General features: G+C 35.4%; 1 protein-coding gene across 10 annotated transcripts in view; it reads left to right on the forward strand.

Annotated features, from left to right (window-relative positions):
• Nucleotides 1-19,743, forward strand: part of NIPBL (NIPBL cohesin loading factor) — a 159,580-nt gene that overhangs the window by 90,717 nt on the left and 49,120 nt on the right. For 8 of the 10 annotated variants that reach the window (XM_080636687.1, XM_080636691.1, XM_080636689.1 and 5 more), the window contains one exon: nucleotides 10,548-12,086. The exons of 1 other annotated variant lie outside the window; for it this stretch is intronic. In XM_080636687.1, the coding sequence (XP_080492813.1) occupies nucleotides 10,548-12,086 (1,539 nt within the window). Of the gene's footprint in view, nucleotides 1-6,200; nucleotides 6,481-7,590; nucleotides 8,042-10,547; nucleotides 12,087-19,743 lie in introns of those variants that run through there. One more of the 10 variants, XM_080636696.1, reaches the window with a different exon arrangement.

Below are 19,743 nucleotides of genomic sequence, written 5' to 3' on the forward strand. Positions count from 1 at the left end.
TGCTGGGATTGTTCTAGTTATAGTTTGGTTTGGTGTGACTGCAGTACGAAGCTATCTCTATTGTTCCTATGGGAGTATGTCTGTTAGAAATCTACGTAATAACTCCTGAATATGTCATTCATTTTTGTGAAGCTGCTTATGGTATTTATGCAAAAGCCTGGCATTTGTGCATTTTAGTATATACACTGTAACTTCAGGTCTCATTATGTGAAGAAAATAGTGTGACTATAGCAAGTACTCAGTCTAATTAGAATGGGAATGTATAATGGTAGCTGATGTTTTACAATAACCAGCTTCCCTCTAGAGAACTTACTCAGGATGCTAGTGCATGCCGAAATCTGCATGAAAGAATTATTTGCTGCTTTTGTAGTCTAGGCATGGGAATGCATATTACAGTAACACTACGCTTTCTGTGTAAGCACTCTTTTTTTGTCTTGCATAACTTACTTTGAGTAGAATTGTACTCCCAAGTTTTGATAGGTTACTGATCTCTTCTGTCTTTTTTTTTTTTTTTTCACACATGAAATACCTGTAGCGCTATGCTTCCTCAGAGGTTTTCAGCTACTTTCTTTCTAACTGTAAGGCTGTGGTTGGATATTCCATGTTCTTTCAGAGGCTTGGAACCTGTAGTGTGGTGGAACTGTTTCTTCCAGGGGAGAGGCAGAGATTTGTTGGAGGAGATATACTTGCCTAAGGCAATGCCAAGGTCTTTTTTGTTAATGCTGAGGTCCTTTTATAATGTTTGGTACATGTGGAAAGTGGAGATTGGAGCCCTTTGGTAATTATAGTACTTTCTGTAATAAGTCATTAATTCTAACAAAGCTATTAAAATATTTAGGTTCCACCAAACAAAGTCTCTCAAAGTGGGAAGCAGTCTCTGTTTCAGAGGTGGAACTAAAACAAAGTTTTTCACAAGTGCCTTCTTCTTTGAAAAGCATCATCTCTTTCTGGAACCTGATCATCATGCTTTTGCTTTTTGAAAGAGGGATTCTTAGTGCAAAAATCACTAATGCAAAATCTGGCAGATTTGATCTAATGTGTATCAGATATGCATAAGGAGTGATTTTATAATATAGACTTTTGTCTAGTATCTGAGTACTTTTCAGAGCTCTGTTTTTATAATTCTATCCTTTTCATCCATTTGAATCTTGGATTAAGTGGATTACATGGTCTTTTCATCTTGATAGAGACATGCAAAGTTCAAAAAAGTTGGTTTCACCCTTGTGCTCTGCGTGAAAGGACAAGAGTCCATCTGTTCTTCCTACTTTTTCCATCAAGGAAGTCTCTCTGTATTGATTAACTTTGCAAGTAATTTGTCTGTATTTGTTAATGAAAGGAATAGTTGGAAATTATGAAGATTAAGGCACTTGGCACCGGAAGTTACATTCTAATGCATCTATTATGTCTAATACCCACAGAACAAGTAAATGAATCCGTGGAACATGACATACTCAGGTCTTCAGTTCCCATTGCCCCCCTCACAATGGCATCTATATCCTCATCTGATACAAGTTATTAATCAATGCTAGATATCTTCTCTTTGGAAAGGATGTGTATAATTACAAATATATCCAGCTAAGATCAAGACTCAGATTATCTGAGTTGGAAAAAAAAGTGATTTGGAAGGGCTGATACAGAAAAGGATTATTTTTTCCACAACAATCACAATGAATGAACCATCCTTGGCTCAAGTGCATTGTGATACTTTTCTGATGTCATATCTTTAGAAAGGCAGTGAAGTTTCTTCCACACTTTCTTCTCTTCTAATTATCATCATTAGTCCTATTTCCTGTACTACTTACCGCTGTTGAATACTTTTGAAAAAAGTAGAGGTCCATATTCTGAACCTGGTTTGTTCACTTAACTGGAGTTGTGCTCTGTTCACATTCTGAAGTTGACTACTCGAAGGAAATTTAGGAAATCCTGTTGAGTTTTAGAAAATGATGTGCTAGGAATTTCTGTTCTTCTCAGAAATCTTCTTTTCCTTGGTTGAGATTGGGCAGGATATTGAGAGGGTTATTTCTGTGTATAGTCAAGTAGTTTAAAGCTAGTTAGTCACTTCGGGTATAAACCTTTCCTAGAAAATTACATTAAGTTCTTTTTCTTCAAAATATAGAACTGCTACTGAACTAATTTTCAGGTTCACACTATACCTCAAGACCTTTTATGCTTTACTAAAAACCTCAAATACTGTGAATCAAAAATATTGCAGGTATTAAAATGAGCTCTGAGTCCTCTAGGAAGGGAAATGGGGAAGGTAACCTTAAAAATTACTTGGAAAAAAAAGACCAAGCCAAAACAAAAAAACAGAAAGTAACCCATCTTTTTTCAAAAACTCTTTTTCAAATTTCTGTAGTGTTTTATTTTATTCAGATTTGCTAAATTTTAATTTGAACTGTTCTGTACATAGCACTGTGTGTTCACTGTTAGATTAAGGCTACTTCAAACACTTTTCTATAATGCACGTGTCTTAACAGATTAAGGAGTTGTACTTTTACCTGTAAAAGGCACAATTCTCTGGAGTTTGCGAGAAAAGTAATTAAATCATTAATCACTAACAGTTTCATTGGGAGGCTAATACATTTTTTTAACTTAAAAGCATTAGAAGCATTTTTAATGAGACAAACCTACTCATATCTGTGTTATTTTCCCTATATATTTTACCTCTAAGCATCCATTTTACCCATTTCTTTGGAATCTTACTGTGGATTCTTTGAATTAAGAAGAAGTGGATCTGTAATAACTTTATTTCCAATAATTGGATCAGTTAGGGGGCATTTGGATGCCTGCTGTGGGCCCTTCATTTTTAGTTCATTCCAAGCCCATAGCAGCAGAGACACACAACCCAAGAGTGTGAATCTGCCGGAGAAAAACTCTCAAAACTGCAGTTGTAGGTAAGTAACCTTTTTCTCTTACCTTTTAAATTCTTATCCAGCCCCTCTCCCTTTCTACCCATTACCCATCACCCCCAAAAGTTTCCCAAAGAGGAAACTAATAGAACACTATTAAGAGTGAACAGTTTGTTTACATATTATTTTATGAAGCCAATTAATGAAATGACAGAATGTTTAATTATAACCAGTATATTAGCATTCATTTACCAAAAATACATTATAGGGGTTTTATTTCCTTAAAAATAGAGCTACAAGTGTTGTCATTTGTGTAGTAATCTTGCAGAAGATTAAGGTGACTAATACCAGAAGGTGAAATGAGACAGAGTAAAATACAAATGATTGTGTGACTGTTGTAGGACAGTGTGAGAATTAGGTTTCATATATTCTGTGTATTTCATTAGGTCTGTATTTTGTAGTGTGACATAATGGGTGAAGCTGACACCTCATATAGCTTTCCCAAGAAAAAGCAGTTTTGCAATTGCCAGTTCCTGTAGATGAGAGATTTGTGTGTATGTGTTCAGACATGTTTCAAGAAAAGTAAGGGGAAGAAATTTCTCTAGAGAAATTGCAATGCAGTATTGCAGTGTTTCCAGCTATCTAGGAAAAATTACATTCTTTTATTTTTTATAAAGAATGAAATACTAATTGAGTGAAAAGCACATTTAAAAAAACAAAAGTAGAGTTATATGTTTTTTAATGGCATTTACTTCAGTTTAGTGCTCTTGTGTAACGTGCAAATTCCCTCATTTATCTCATGTTGGGGTTTACATAGCGTAGTGCAGAAACCTGTTCTTGTAAGCAGGTGTAAAAAATAACTAAATGTTAGCAGTTTGGTAAGAAGTCTATTTTTTTTAATCTTAGTGTAACCTAAGATTAGAAAATTTAATATAACTTGCATGTAGCATATGCCTTCAATTGTACTTGTTAGATAAATGGGAGTATTTCTATTACCCAGTAATGAATTTTGTTCTGGGACAGTCACTTCTCTATAATGGATTTAAGTCTTGGTAAGGAAATTACATGTATAATTAATAAACCTTATTAAGAGTTCAGGACCAGCATTTCTATATAGTCGCCAAGTTCACTCTAACATCAACCTAAGAAGACATAGACTTTTTTTTGTTTCATGCAGTATAAATGTTACTGGATCTAGTTAATTGAAGATATTTTTGAGTGCAGAGTATGATGTCAGAATAAAATCCACAGCTGGAAGAAATATTTCAAAGTCATTGCTAATTTTTGAAGTTTGCTATCTATACAAATGAATTAAAAACTAATTGGTTATGTTAATTTGTGATATATAAAATAGGTATTTTTCGTGAAGTCTGCTGTTAGTGTGTTCCTTTTTTCTTGTGAAATTAGATGCTGCATTAGGTATTTCAAAGTAATTGCACCTCATGTTTTGCTAAGATATTTTAACAATTGAGTTTACAAAACTATAATTCTTCACAAAGCAACCACATGGATAAAACCTAGCATTTGTGTCAGAAAAATTTATCTCATAAATAAATTAAAATCATACTGTTTGTAAAAGCAGTATTAAATTCAAGGAGGTTAAGTTACAGCTTCCAGTCTCTAAACAAGTGTGTAGATACTCGGTTATACATTTCTTCAGTTCAGTTCTTGTTATTTCCATTTAAATATCTTCTGTATTAGTGTAGTTAACAGGAAATGTGTTACTAGGCATCCTTAAGTAGAAAAAATCATAACATCTTATTTCATTCTCCCGTTATGCTGATTACATCATTGTTACATTTAAGAAAACAAGCAGAACTTTATCAGATTGAAGATTTTGAAGTCTACTACACTCTAAGGCATGTCAGGGACTTCTGTAGTCTTTGCATTTTGTCCTGACTGATTTTGGACATTCCTCCTGGTGGGCTTTCCGATTTGCAGTGTCCAGAAATTTGATCAGGTCTTTTGAACAGATTGATAAAAATCAGCAGCTCTTTGTGTTCAGATTCTCAGAAATCCCTTCCTGTGAAATGAAGCAGCTGGAAGCTATGGTCTCTTTGTCAGAGACTTTGGAATTATATTCTGTCTATAAAGCTTCCTATACTAGATTCATGACATCACATTCGTAGTTTCTTCTGTATGGGAGCAACCAGTGAGAATTAAGATTTTTGACCTGTATTTGCTGAATCTCTCCTTCAAGGGGAGCAGGGTGTGCTCTAGGAGTCTCTTCTTCTGATGTGAAGAGTTCTCATTGGTTCTTCAATTCCTTGTTGGTATATGGCTTTGCAGGGAGGTCATGTAAGAGCAAACTCTCATAGTCAGTAATGTTCAATTGTCATGAAGGATTAGAAAGGTAAGAATGGATATTTGCCCTCACTCCATTCATAGGTCATCCATCAGTACCATTGGAGTAATTTTAAACCTTCCTTGTACCCAGAATATTTCAATTTCTGTGGTCTACAGAGCACTGTTGGTTGTGGGGACAGGGCAGTGGGACAGCTTTGAAGAGATCTGTGAAATATATCTAAGAAAAGAAAACAGTCAGTAAACACAAAGTTGATGTATAGATGCCTAGTTCTATGTTTGCCTGTTGAAAATTCCTAATCTTGGCTGTTAGCTTAAATAAAATAAGCTTGTCATTGGCTTCTGGCTGACTCGTCACTGATATTGTTAAAAAAATAGAAGGTTTGAAAATAGTAATTAACTGCTTAGGACTGGTATATTTGGTTTAAATTTATTAACTGGTGATTTAAATAATTCAAGGAAGTGGTAATTTGAATAGTGGAGTAGAAGCATTGCAGTAATCTCTGAAGACTGTTAAAGCTTTAAAATATAAAACTCTTTATTTCTGTGCTTTAAAAAAGAAATTTTGTACTGGAGTAATCAAAAATGGTTCAGCCAGAATTCATCATCTTTGTAGCTCGAAAGAGGAGTACATTCACATTTAACCATCCTGTATATGAATTGAATCCCTTACAAGGTGTAAATGGGAAAGTGATAATTGATCTGTTGTGTCTTCAAGATCATTCAGAAATCTCTGTACTTCAGTCTACCAAGCAGTAGAGCAAAGTGTTACCATTCTGCTAAAATGAAGCTTAGCAACCATACACATGGTTATTATTTAGATTTGTACATTTTCGCATATAGTTACAAAAGGCCCATTTCAGTGTACTAGGACAAGGAGTTCTAGAAGTTTTTAAGCTGCCATCCTATTATACTCATTTCTCTGGGATTAAGCAGTCAGGTTTGCAAGAAAGCAGTAACATCAGAGACTTCGGCACTAATGGTGTTCTGGCTGCTGCTTTGGAAAGATTTCAGATTAAACGGAAGAACGGAGATACTTTTTTAGTACAGCTCCCCTCATCCAGCTGCTAGCCCCTAACGCTTTGTCTGCTTCCAAGCATACCCATTTTCAGGATGGATATTTTTCAAACCATTATTGACTCGTGGCTTCACCAGAAATGTATTTGAAAGTATTTGTGGTTATTCCAGTGCAGCGGTTTTTTTGCACAAAAGTTCCACAGTAGTTGATTAATTACTAAATATGAAAGTACTCGTCATTTTGATACACAGATAATTCCAAAGATGAAGGCCATCCAGGTCTCCAGGAATACTGTTCAGAAGAGAACAGGTGAGGATAACTGCTTGGAAATCCAGCTAATCTTTTTTTCCATTTCAAACTTGTGGTTCCTGTAATGTATTTTTTCTTGCACCACAGTGACCCATTTAACTTACAGAACATCTCTACTATTTTTTTAGAATAAGGTAGCTTCTGATCTTGCTTTGAGTACCAAGGTATTGTCTTGTGTTGAGCATGTTGCAATGTGAAGAGAACATCTATGCAGGTTTGCCAAGCCAAAAGAATGTATACATAAAGAGAATAACTAGGGTCAGACTATGCTCTGAACCATCATAATTCTTTTTTCAAGAATTGGACAAAATATAGATATATTTTGGATGTATCTATGTTCTGAGGGAAGAGGGGAAGGAGTGGATAATATCACTAAAGAGAAAAGAAGCTCAAAACAGAAAACTTCGATACTTCATCTCTAACATAGAAAGTTTAAAACATATTCCTTTTATTATGAAGACTGTTACAAAGAGTGAAGGAAAAAGATGCTGATCACATTTTATTAGTCTCAAGAGCTTGCGAGCCTGTGTGTCCAGAACTGTGGCAAGCTTTGAACCTACATCTGTAGGATTTGAAAGAAAAATGTTAGCCTGGTATTTTGGCAAAGTCCTGGGTCCTGATAATAAAAAGAAATCCTACTATATATGGAATGAAGTGGATGAAGCTTGGATACTGAAGGATACAGAGTATATTTGAATGGATATTGTAAAAGTTCCCACGTTCCTATGTTCATCAAAACTCTAAAGGGTCTTGGGACTAAAGACAACAAAGTAGATGCATGCAAACTTGCATATATTTGACTGTAAAAGAAAAGATATGAAGACATCTGTTTTCTGATGGTAATTACTCTGTATTCACCTCTGACTCTTTGATTATTCTCATGTAGTTCAAAGTGAGTTCAAGATTTCATAAAGCCCTTGAAATCCAATGGTGTATGTCAGCTTTCAGATTTCTGCAGCTACCATGGCAACTTAAAAGTTTTTTGTGCTCAGTCAGTGGAATTTTTTCTTTATGCTCTATGAAGATGGCTGTACTATGTACTTGTCATATCTTTTATGCCCTAGTTCAACCTGATATTTTCATATACTTGGGCCAGTTTTTTTGTCCTAGATCCTGAAATCTCATAGAAGCAAAACAGTTATGATGAAATCTAGTTCTGAGGATCGCCGTGAAGATGCACTGGACATATGAAGAAATCCGGAGTAATTTGTAACTCTGTTTACAATCACCCTGCCATTTAGGAAGAGAAAACTTCGAAGGTGTTCTTAGATAAGATGTCAACACGTTGTTATTATGACATACTAAAACATCAGTATTCATTTGTCAAGAGAAATGAGGAAGGTGCTTCAGAAGAGCTCTGTGTTTAGAGGGAGTACATTTGCCAAGTTCTGATTTGATCATCTACTTACATGTGTTCAACTTACAATTTGATGTTTTGGATGATGAAGAGCATCAGCATTTTGAGCCTGGTCAGTTACAGAAGTTCAAGCAAGAAAATTGATCCTACTTGAATTGTTTTGGTTGTTTAATCTTGGAGCCTTCAGCATGAGGGTTCTGAAAGGTGAGTTTTGGTTGATCCAGCTACAGTTGTTTTAAGACATCGCAGCTTCTGGCCATCTGCCTTGTTCCTATAGTAGCGGAAGCAGAGGGAAAAATTCACCTGGCTCTTATCTGACTCGTTCAGCCTGGTATGTTTATGTAAACCATCTTCTCTAGTGCCTTTAGGTGATACTTTGGACAATGACATACACTTGTGGAAATACGAATGTGTGTTCCCTTCTGCTACAGGTGATAACCTCATTTAAAGGAATGGGGCAGAAAACTGATAACAGTAATGTCTTAAAGGCTACTGTTAGATCCACCATCAGAGCTTTACAGGACTTTTTAAGTGTGGCTGACCTTTCTAGGTTAAAATGAAAAACCTGAATGATTTTTGCTAAGAACACAACTTTCTCAATTTGTTGTCAAAATTTAAAGAGTTGTAATTCAGAAATAAGGTAATGTGTGTGGATATGTGTCTGTTAATGTGTTTTCTTTAACCGAAAAAAACCCAACATCCAATTTGAAACCGATGAATCTGAAATCTTCTACTTCATTACCATTCCTAAGATTTGCCATGAAACTCAATGAGGCCAAAGCCCTCTTAGTCACAAGGAGAAAAAAGTTTTTCATCACTGCATGAAGGTTTCAAAAAAATATATTAATTTTAAGCTATAGTGTAGGGAAATTAATCTGTGTAAGTTCTCATATCAATCCAATAGTTGTGTAGTACAGAAAAAGAAAAAAATCTTCCTGCTGTAAAGCTGCACCTTTGATTTGGCAAATTTATTTTGCTTCACAACTCTACCATAAAGTTGGCAGGTGTTCTTACAGGTTTTTGTTGGATTTTGCAAAGTTCCTTATTTGCAGTTGACCAGTGTCTGCATGGAGTTGATTGTATCTGTCTTTACTGTCTTCCAGCCTTAATATATAATAATATATATATAATTCTGGAGTTTTAGGAAATTAGAGATGTACAAATAGACTTGGGAATAAAAATGATGGGGGAAAAAGCATGTGCCTGTCACTGGCATTGACCATATAACTATTTGATGTTGTTCTTTAATGTTAATATTGGAGATGATTGTTCAAAGTTTTAATTCTTCTAAATGAGAATCTTCTGCAAATGTAGAAGAAATTGGAAAACATACTTCACAGTTTTAGTTTAGAATTTGAGAGGATGGTGTTTTTTCCCTTGGTGTTTATTTCCTATTCCTTGATTGCATCCTTCTTACCTCATTCTCCTGCTCCAAAATAAGAGCTGGCTCATTGCATTTGGTGATAAAGCACCGCAAATCTAGGCATGAAATAAGTTATTTTTTGTATATTTGTGGTCTAGGCATTTTGACAATACATCTGCACAACAGTATTTCCAACTTAAGTTTCATAATTTCTTAAAGTCATATTCCCTGATTACAGAGAAAGTCATTGGGGTTTTTTTTGACAAATTACGCAATGATAGTTCAGAAATGAGAATGTAAGGCTTAGTGCAAGTAAAGCTTTTGGTTTTCATGGCAGAAATTAATTTTAGTTTAGAATACCGTGTTGGTTATAGAAATAGGTTGTAGTTTAAATGAAAATAACATATCTTTTGGATACTTCCATGTGCTTCTCATTTCTACGAATTCTACCAAATTACAGGGGGTGTGATTGGCTCACTTTATATTCTGTGTTCTACTGTTAATGATTTTTTAGTACAAACTGAAAGGCTTATTGCAGAGTCAAGCTCTTGACGCTACATAAAGTTGCCACTGAACTTTTTATTTTATCCATGAGAAGAATTATGGTTGGAAAGAGAAAATAGTGAAGTTTTTAAGTGTGTAGTCACCCCCCAACAAACACGTATGTGTTATGGTATAGACTCCAGCTCTTGTTATACTGCTTCGGTTCAAAGACAAGCATGGAGTGTTGGAGTTACTTTAATAATTCTTGTTCATTGTTCATGTGCTCCCTGGCTATAAAATACGTGTGAAGTCCAACTGATGCACTGAACCAAGTAGGGAGAACCTCTGTCTTAATCACTGTAGATTCTTGCTCAGTTCATGTATAATGAAGCAGGCTGAATCTGTCAGAAGGGAATCGTTTATAGTAGTATTCCTCAAAAAGTAGTTCTGGAGGTGCACATTAACTTTGTTGCTGCAGACTTCTGCTTCAAGCATAATTAGTTTGGGGGTTTCTAAAAGCTTTGGGTTTCATTAGGATGTTGGGGGGGGGTTTGTCTTTATGTATTGCAGCTGTTTTATTAGGTGTCTCTCTCAGGAAATAATCACACAGAGACTTTGGTGTCCTATGTTTTAAGGGTGGGGTTTTTTGATGAGTAATTGGCAGCTGTGGTAGACTGACAATGAATGGTAGTCTGAATACGTTAAAAAGTATTAGGTAGAGAAGTTTTATTCTTCTTTTAAATTCAGCTGATTTTTTTGTGTGTGCACATACTTGCTGAGGAGGATTAATTGGTGGGAGTGGAGGAGAATGGATCATTTACCAGTCTATATATGTAATTCATGATGTTTCTCTTTAACTTGCAGATAAGCCTTTGAAGAAGCGAAAACAAGAAAATAAACCACAGGAGGCTGGAGGTGCCACTGGAGGAAACAGAACAGCTTCTCAGGAGACAGGTTCTGCAGGAAATGGGGCAAGGCCAGCATTGATGGTTAGTATCGATCTGCAGCAAGCAGGAAGAGCGGACTCTCAGGCAACAGTAACTCAGGATTTGGACACCATCAAAAAACCTGAAGAAATTAAGCAGTATAATGACACGTTTGTGTGTGTTCCCCAAGAAGACACTGCTGGAGTTCTTAAATTTAAACCTGAAAACCATCCAGAAATTTTTAGGAAAAAGCCAGACTTTGAAGGTCAAAAGACAGATATCCAGCAAAATGAAAACAGGCAAATGGAATTTCAGCAAAGTGAGAGCAGACGGTTGGAAAGTAAACACAACGAGAACAAACAGTTAGAGGCTAAACATGAAAGCAAGCATGAAAGCAGACAAATGGAAGTGAAACAAAATGAGAACAGACAGACAGAATCAAAACAAAATGAGAGCAGGCAAATGGAGATGAAACAGAATGAGGGAAAACAAAATAATGGCAAACAGGAAATAAGGCAGAGGCCTGAAACACCAAAACAGAAGAGTGAAGGCAGGCCTGAAACACCAAAACAGAAGACTGAAGGCAGGCCTGAAACACCAAAACATAGACATGATAATAGGAGGGACTCCAGTAAACCATTGTTAGATAAGAAAGTTGAAGTATCTAGACATAAACTAGATGTAAAATCTGATCTTTCAAGGGTAAAACCTGAAAGTAGATCTGATCCGACAAAACAAAGGCCTGATGGTCGTTCAGTTTCTGATGCACTGAGACGTGATCATGATAGCCTTAAACAAAGATCTGAGGATAGGGGAGATTCAGAGAGATACAGAGGAGATCCATCCAAGATTAGAAGGCCTGAATATTTGAGATCCGCAAACAAAAATGAACATGATTCTAAGCATGGTATTAAATCTGATGGTTCAAAACCTGAGAAATTTGAAAGGAAACACAGGCATGAGTCTGGTGATTCGAGGGAAAGGTTTTCTGCTGGGGATCAGAAATCAAGGCCTGACAGCCCTCGTATTAAACAGGAAGGTAGAGGAGATTCGAGTAAATCAAGACCTGATAAACCTGGTTTTAAATCACCCAACAGCAAGGATGAACGAAGGACAGATGGTAATAAGAGTAAAGTAGATACTAATAAAGCACATGCTGACAGTAAAGCAGAGTTTCCCAGTTATTTGTTGGGGGCAAGATCTGGTGCATTGAAACATTTTGTCATTCCAAAAATCAAGCGTGATAAAGATGGCAATGTTACTCAGGAGTCAAGGAAAACTGAATTTAGAGTTGAACAGAAAGACAAAGTAGAGAAGATTGGGCTAGTTGAAGATCTAAATAAAGGAGCTAAGCCTGTAGTTGTCCTTCAAAAGCTTTCTTTGGATGATGTGCAGAAATTTATAAAGGATAGAGAAGATAAATCGAGGGGCTCTTGTTTTAAACCCAACAAGAACAAGTCATCCAAATCTAATAAAGGTAAGACTTTTTTTTTTATATTAATTGCATTATATCTTTTTTACACTCTTGTTCTTTAAAATTTGCTACTTTTGTAGTTAGAAATAAAACATAAACTTTTTTATATGGTGATTTTGGGGAACAAAGTGAAGCTCATCTGTGGGCCTGTCATTATTAGAAGTCTTACTACAATGAACCTGAAATGATTTATTTACTCTAGTGCAAGTACCTGATGTGGGAACACTTAAATGGTCTTAAGCTGTACTTCAGCTACATTAGTTTACTCTGGTAATTTATCCAGTGAACTGTAAATCTTACATGCATGATTTAAACTTCAGGCTTAAGTGTGTTTTGTATAAGGGACTGGTACTACTGTAACTAAATCAGTGTAGTTGGAGCAGTGAGAAATACTATGTATACAAGCCCTAAGATTCTTCTATAAGCTTAACTGGAAATGAATTATGCTTTTCCAGGGCATGTTTTAACATGATGCAATAAGAACACAGTTACAAAGTCCCATTTGCCTCTTTTACGCTGTAAATACAACTCTGTTGGAGAGCTTCCACACTTGAGGCTGTGTGACAATAAGCTTACAAAAAAGTTCTGTCTTTAGGAGAGTTCAGACATTGTCTTTAGGGTTCACTGTATGCAGAAAGAGGAAATGAACTGGTAAACAATTGGCTGGAATTTTCAAATTAATAATATGAACAGGAAATAATTCAGTATAGTTTGTAGGTTTGATTTTTGGTTGATAGTCTCTTCTGCAGTTATAACACTTTATATATAGGATTGTTTTTCTTCCTGGTGCTCTGATTTTGACTAATTTGGTTTCATACTGAAGTAGATAAGTTCACATTGTGAAATCAATGTTACTGACTGGTCAGGGTTCCTTTATTTTTTATGCTTTAACATTTAAAACATTTAAATTTCCCACACAGTTATGTTTATATGTTGTCATGTCTCAAAATAGACAGGTGGCAGGGGAGAGGATTTCAGCTGTATTCAGGATGATTTAGGAATGCAGTTCCAGGTAGATCATGAATTTGAGATTAAAATGTTTTCTTATGTAGTTGATCTAATAAGAAATAATGTAGAAATTATCTTGGGGAATGTGTAACTATGTTTATGTACATGTATACAACAAAGGTGATACCTGTATAATGAATTTATTGTGCTGCATCAATTCTCTGTCTACTAACCTGTTTGTATTCACTCTTAAAAACTTAACAATTCAGAATGTGTATTAGTTATTTGTAAGACATTAGGCTCCTTGTTAAATATTTGCTCTTTATCCTGGAAATATGAACATTTTCCATGTCCCTTTTTGAGGTTCAGAACAGACAATATTTCCATTTCTAATAATAGGCATCTAGAGTTAGTCATAAAATTATGACATCTTTGTTGTCAGTTTAGTCTAAAGATTTCAGATTAAACCTGTATGTTCTTGATAGGGAATGCTAAAAACTTTCTGATGGAGCTCAGCTCTAGTCTTAGAAGGATAGAGTTTGAATTCACACAATTCTGTGTGTGGAAAATCAGTAATTTTTAGAACCCTCAGAGCCATATGCAGTGTGTTTATGCTTTCTAAAATGTTTCTGAAGTACTTTTTTTACAGTCTGTATTGTATGTGGTTATTCATATAGAACATTTTAGTAACGTGTAAAGGTTTTAATGACTCTTGTCTGATTAGCATGACTCATAGATGTGCCATACATGAGCAACACTTTGATTTTGAAGTCAGGTTTATAAATTTTTGCAGTGTTTTTATGTATTTTTTGTTTTATAAAGTCATGTATTTCTTATATACTCTAAATAACTTGGGATGTATTTTCCGTGGAAAAAAAAAATGTTTGAGTCTAATATCAGTCTTTTTGCTATTATATTCAGAACAAGGTTCTTAAAATTATATTAGAAATAGGTTTTGTGAAAAGAAGAATGTTGTAACTATGTTTCTGTCTTACAAATGGTTTTGAGTGTTCAGCCAGGCGGATTTTGGAAAAAGTGTCTTTGAACTTCAAATTTTCATGTATATTTTTAGTTTTATGTATTTTTCCCCCCAACGTACTGGTAACTTACTTCCTAGGATATCTGGTACGCATTAAGTAGGTGAACTCCATTGTTTGAAAAAGTTCATAATTTATAGAAGTATCTCTTCATAAGTTAAAGTCTATTTGTCAACAGCTGACTGATACAGAAAATATTCATGCCATAGCCACAATGTCCTCACTCCAAAAGAGAGAAACACTGTTCGCTGTCTTACTCTGTGCCCTTTTTAGTTCTAAACATTTTAATACACTAGGAAAAGTAATTTTCATAAACATTCTTTATTTAGTTCATCCTATATTTCTTAATAGATTGTAGCAGATCTTTTCTAGTGTTACCTTGTAGCATCATTATTCTACTTCCCACATCCCTCTTATTCCATGTAGCTTAGTATATTTTACTTTATCTTTCCTTATTTTACTTGCTTGTATTTCTTATCCTTTGTTTCTGCTTTTTCATCCATCCCTCCCACAAGAAAATGTCTTCTGGCTTCATCACATACAACATCATTGCTGTGATTTATCTAAAATGCAGTTTGAAATACGATTAGTTCAGCTGCTTCAAAACACCATTTCAATAGTCGTTCTGTTTTAAGGCACTAATACTAATTCATTGTAAAACTCAGTAAAGTTGACTCATTTTAAGCTAAAATAAATGCATTGCAAAGTGAAAGCCTATACAACTTTTTACATTGCTTCTATAAATTTTCAATCTGAAACCCATACTTTATTATACATGTGGATAAGCCTTGCATTATACTACAAAAAGGCAAAGTAAGATTTTAATCAGATTATAGACAGGTTTGAAATTTTGTGTTATTATACAAATGGGAGGGATGGCCATCATACACAACTGTTAATACTGAATCATCCCAACAGTCCCTTCTGGCATTTATGATGAAGAATCAGCTTTTTTCTCTCTCTCTCCTGGTTTTTGAAAGACTCACTCCAGCTCCAAGAAAAGTTATGGAATTTTTTTTAGTTGTGTATTTGGTAAGGAGTCTTAGGGTAAAATTTTGTGGCCTGTTTTGTCTGGGTCAGAATGAATTTTAACACATTTTTCTTCTGGTTTAACATCTGTGAATGCCTTTATCCTGGTTTTATTGGAAATGTATGTTGTTGAGGGATCCATGAAACTTTTCCCTTCGAGTTCATGCCTGCAATGAGGAGGTCATGTTTGCTATCCTTGCTTTTCAGAGCTTCAGCGAATACCTTTTCTGCTGCATCTTAGAGCTATACTAATCAGCTGTGTTGGGATGGGAGCTGTTAACAGTTTCACAGTTGCTGCATTCTGAATAAGAACATTTTACTTTGTTAAACTATGAAACAGATACGAATAATGACAGAAACTGTAACTGTCTGTGTAAGGACATTTCTGAGTTGGTTTATGTTTGAAGGATTGCCTTTCAAAATTAAGCACCATACATGTAATGTAAGTTTTAGTTCTAGGACAAATGAGTGTGTTTATGCAGAAACACTGGGTTTTCCGGTATCACCTAAAAAGAGTTTGTTGTTAAAGAAAAAAAACCCAAGTCTTATCTGAATGCTACTCCTTAATTGTGTGAATTGTTGCATGGTTTTTCCTTATCAGTACAACGCAGAACTTTACATATAAGTTTTTGTGGCTCACTGCAAGTCTTCCTAAGTATACTGCATTCTCTGATGATATGATCTGAAATTTGAGTGGAGATTTACCATTTTGTCAAAGGTGCTTTTCATATTCATATTCACATATTCTTACAGCATCAGCTAAAAAATTTACTGCTTAATCATCTTCATGTCATAGAGGTAAAACAATGATTCTAGAATTTGCTGTGTCCTTTGCTTGTGTGGTGTTGTTGGGGTTTTTTTGGAGGGGGAAGGGGGTTGTTGTCGGTGGTGGTTTTTTTCTGGTTTTTGGTTCCAGGTGACTTTTTCAGAGCCTATAGTAATGATAATTCGGCTTTCGTGTAGCACAACAGTCCATCTTTGAGATCTATCACTGCTGGAAATAGTCTCACTTGTGAAGCAGAGTAATCAATTAGGTGCTCATCTTCTATCTGGGAGTGACAAGAAAGGGAATATTCCAGGATGAAAAGTTGTATCCAGATTGTGTTGTCTCAGTGAGGCAACTTGTGATGTCTCTCACAGACTTCTAGTTAGCACAGCAGAGCTGCTCACAAATACTTTCTGGTAAGGCTGAAAACTGGACAGAAAGGGAGTATCAATTTTAAACATTTTTTTAAAATCCTTCATGTAGGGGGCTTCTGAAACAACAAGATTTGCAAACCTTTTAAAAAATTGCTTATGGATGTTAACACATCAGGCAAATTTTAGAGTTCAAATTTGTTTCCAAACCCAATTCCAAAATAACAATCTCTTGATGCTGAAACAGAGACTATTATACTCACCGAAATGTGTGGGGCAAGCAGCTGTGCTGCAGGGAAATAACTAGAAAGAAAAAGGCTGCAAGTCAGCTTGCTTACAACAGATGGTGATTTTGTAAAGATTACCGTTGTGAAAGCCCATAATGCCACAAATCTGAAATTTGAAATCACTGTCATGGAGTGGGAAGACCAGAGTAATAACCCACTAAGCATCTCACATGTGCATGCACCATCAGGTATCAAGCATGTCATTAATTTCTCTGAAGTTCTACAGAAAATTATGCCACATTTCAGAGGAAAAAGGATGTATTTCATGCTTTACAACAAGAAGTATATCATAATTCTTCTCAGCTGAACTGTTAGAAGCTTCTCTTAAGATCTAAGTTTGACCAGAATTTTGGGGTTTTTTGAAAAAAATCACTTTCATAAAAATTCTGCTGTCTTCCTGCTTTTCCCCCTTTCTGAGATATTAATGACTACCTTTTTTCAGCTAAACTGGCTGTCCGTTTTTGGCATTTAAAGATGTGTTGGGTTTCTAGAGGATCCATCTTAATATATATACTTTGTCTATTTGGCCCTGATTAATTTTGTTCTCCTTTCTTGATTGAACAGTTTGAAAAATGTTCCAGGCATTGTTTAGTCAAAAGCCAAAACCAGACTATATATAACCCATTAAAATCTAGGAAGATCTCATTTCTCTAGCATGCTCTGCACTGGAACGTATCACTCCTACTTGCAGGAACTTTTAAGGTATGATGTGTCCATCCTATCCCAGAAAGTGTGTTGAGATTTTTATGGGCATTTTACATACTCTGTGGAACTGTTACATTTAGTACTTGTTTTGCAGAAGTATATCTTGGATAAACTGATAGGCAGCAGGAATTCAGCCACAGCACACGGGAGTCCTTTTTTGTGTTCATCTGTTATCAGTACAATAGGAGACATTTTTAGCACAGTGTGGCTGCTTTAATTATTTCCTACTTTGGTCTTTGCCACTAAGGTAAATATTCTGATTCTTGCTCTTAAGTTTACTCTGGGTAGTTAAGAGTGAACTTCGCATGTTGCGCATCTAGTTCTTAGTTGCAGCAATAACCTTGCCTGAAACTACTAACTTCATTGTGTTTTAGTTCATCTGAAGTATGATGCTTTGTCTGTTTGCAGATTTAGGAGTTCATTGTTTAACTAGTTCATTTTTGAAAAATTACTTTGTCCTGTATAAGTGATAGAAATTTATTACCTAATTTGTCACAGCAATTTGTTGAAAGTCTGAAGCTGTCCTTGATTCATGCATGTGGATGCTTGATCAGGTTCCTCTTACTTCTGGGAATAGCTAAGGCTATTTTGCATAAGTAATTTTTGCAACAATGCATTGTAATATGTAAAAATGTGGGCCAGCAATTTGTCTGATGTCAATTACAATATGCAGTGTTGTCTAAGTATGTAAGATATTCATGTGTCTAAGTATCTAAATATGGATGTTATTCTTAGCTTATGTGCAGGGATACATGTTCAAAATTTTTGGTCTGAATTTTCTTCTAAACAAAGGGTAAATTTGGCAAAATACAAATAGGGAAAAGCCTCACGTTTGCATGGTAAATTAACTTTTCTGTTGCTCGACATTTTCGGCTGGTTATGTGTAAGAAAATTTAAACTGTTTACTTGAAATTTGGAATTTAGTTTTGCCTCATGGAAACATTATCAATAAAAAAAAAAGGATGAGAACTTTTTTGTTCTTCAAATTATTATTGTTTTTATCAAATAAATATTCCTTAAACTGATGTACTATTTCGTTATCTTCTGAGCAACTTTCCCATAGTATTTTGTATTAAAAGCTGAGACATCAGCAATCTTTTGTTATTGTTGCTTATGTAATTATTTTGAAGAAGCAAAGCAAGAGGAGCTTCATGTGTTATCCTCAATGGTAAAGCCTGAGAATCTTTCCATGATAGTGTGAGGAAAAAGCAGATGTTCTTGACATCCTGTAGTCACAGATCAGATGTAAGACATGATATTTGTTTTATTTGTTTTGTTTATTCTCTGCAAAGATCTTGGTTGTATTGTATTACTTATATGGGAGTTTTATGGGAAGAAAAATTATGAGGTCTAATTTGAATTTACTTAAGATCTTTTTTTCTTAGGTGAGACCCCAGTTAATCAGAATACATGGCTGGGAAAACATACCAAACATAAATTTCTGATTCTGAACATTAATAGTAACAGAAAATTATATGCTGTGTTTTGCAACTGTACCAAACACCATAACTTTTTAATATAATAAATTGAGTTGGCTTAAATTTCAGTGCATATATTCAAAAGCAGTGACGGCAAAATCCAAAAATGATCCCCTGACACTGATTCATGAAAGTCAGGGGGTTTGTGCAGCACTGCATTTAATTGCCAGTCTTGCTCCATTTTGCTCTGATTACTGCTATATTTTTTGTGAAGTATCTTGCAAACCTAGACTGCTCTAGCCTCCTTTCATCAATTTTTATAAAGACAAAAAGCCAGTGAATAGCAATAAAGAATAAAATAACATGTGGCTGTAGTGCCACAGCAGTTGGATAGCTTGAGGAAATTATTGATGACAAGGTAAATGTGAGTTCTCTTGGCATCTTTGGAGGACACGATTTGGGTATATTCCCTGCTGTCTGCCTGGATCTTTCAGGATGCTCTTTGGAAATCTCTTCCCTCCATCAAAAATTGTTTCTTACTTCTAAAAGTATTTTGTATTGTTGTAAAATTCTTTTTGAATCTGTGCTACTTAGCGTTGTGCAGTGATGACCGTTGCTCTATCATGGAATTACTCTGTTGCTGTGTCCAGATTCTTCTCTGACCCACGTACCTGGCTGGGTCCCATTTTTCAAGGCCAGAGCTACAGACACCAGACTATAAGCAGGGATTCTGAACCTCTTCTTTTCTCTAGTCCAAAGCTGGGAGCTTTTCCTTTGTGCCAGTACTGGGGCAAATGAGGAAAAATTATTTTGAAAGATGTGTTCAAGAAGATTCTATGGAATGACACATTTCCTCCTAACCCTGTTTTTCTCCCTCCTGCCAAATTCATTGCAGCAGAGAATCCTGTGGATGCAGTTCCCTTGGGTGGTAGTGAGGGCATGTCGAGTCTCCCCACCCTCTTAATGATGTGTGCATGTGTGTAAGCTGAGCTTACCATTCATGGATGTAGTTGAAAATGAGGGTAAGGGGCTCAGTAGAGAGTTATATCCTGTTTATAGGATGTAGCTGTATATCCTTCCAGAAACTTCAATGGGGCAG

The sequence above is a fragment of the Psittacula echo genome (assembly GCF_963264785.1).
Source record: "Psittacula echo genome assembly, chromosome: Z".
In the NCBI taxonomy this organism is placed as follows: domain Eukaryota; kingdom Metazoa; phylum Chordata; class Aves; order Psittaciformes; family Psittacidae; genus Psittacula; species Psittacula echo.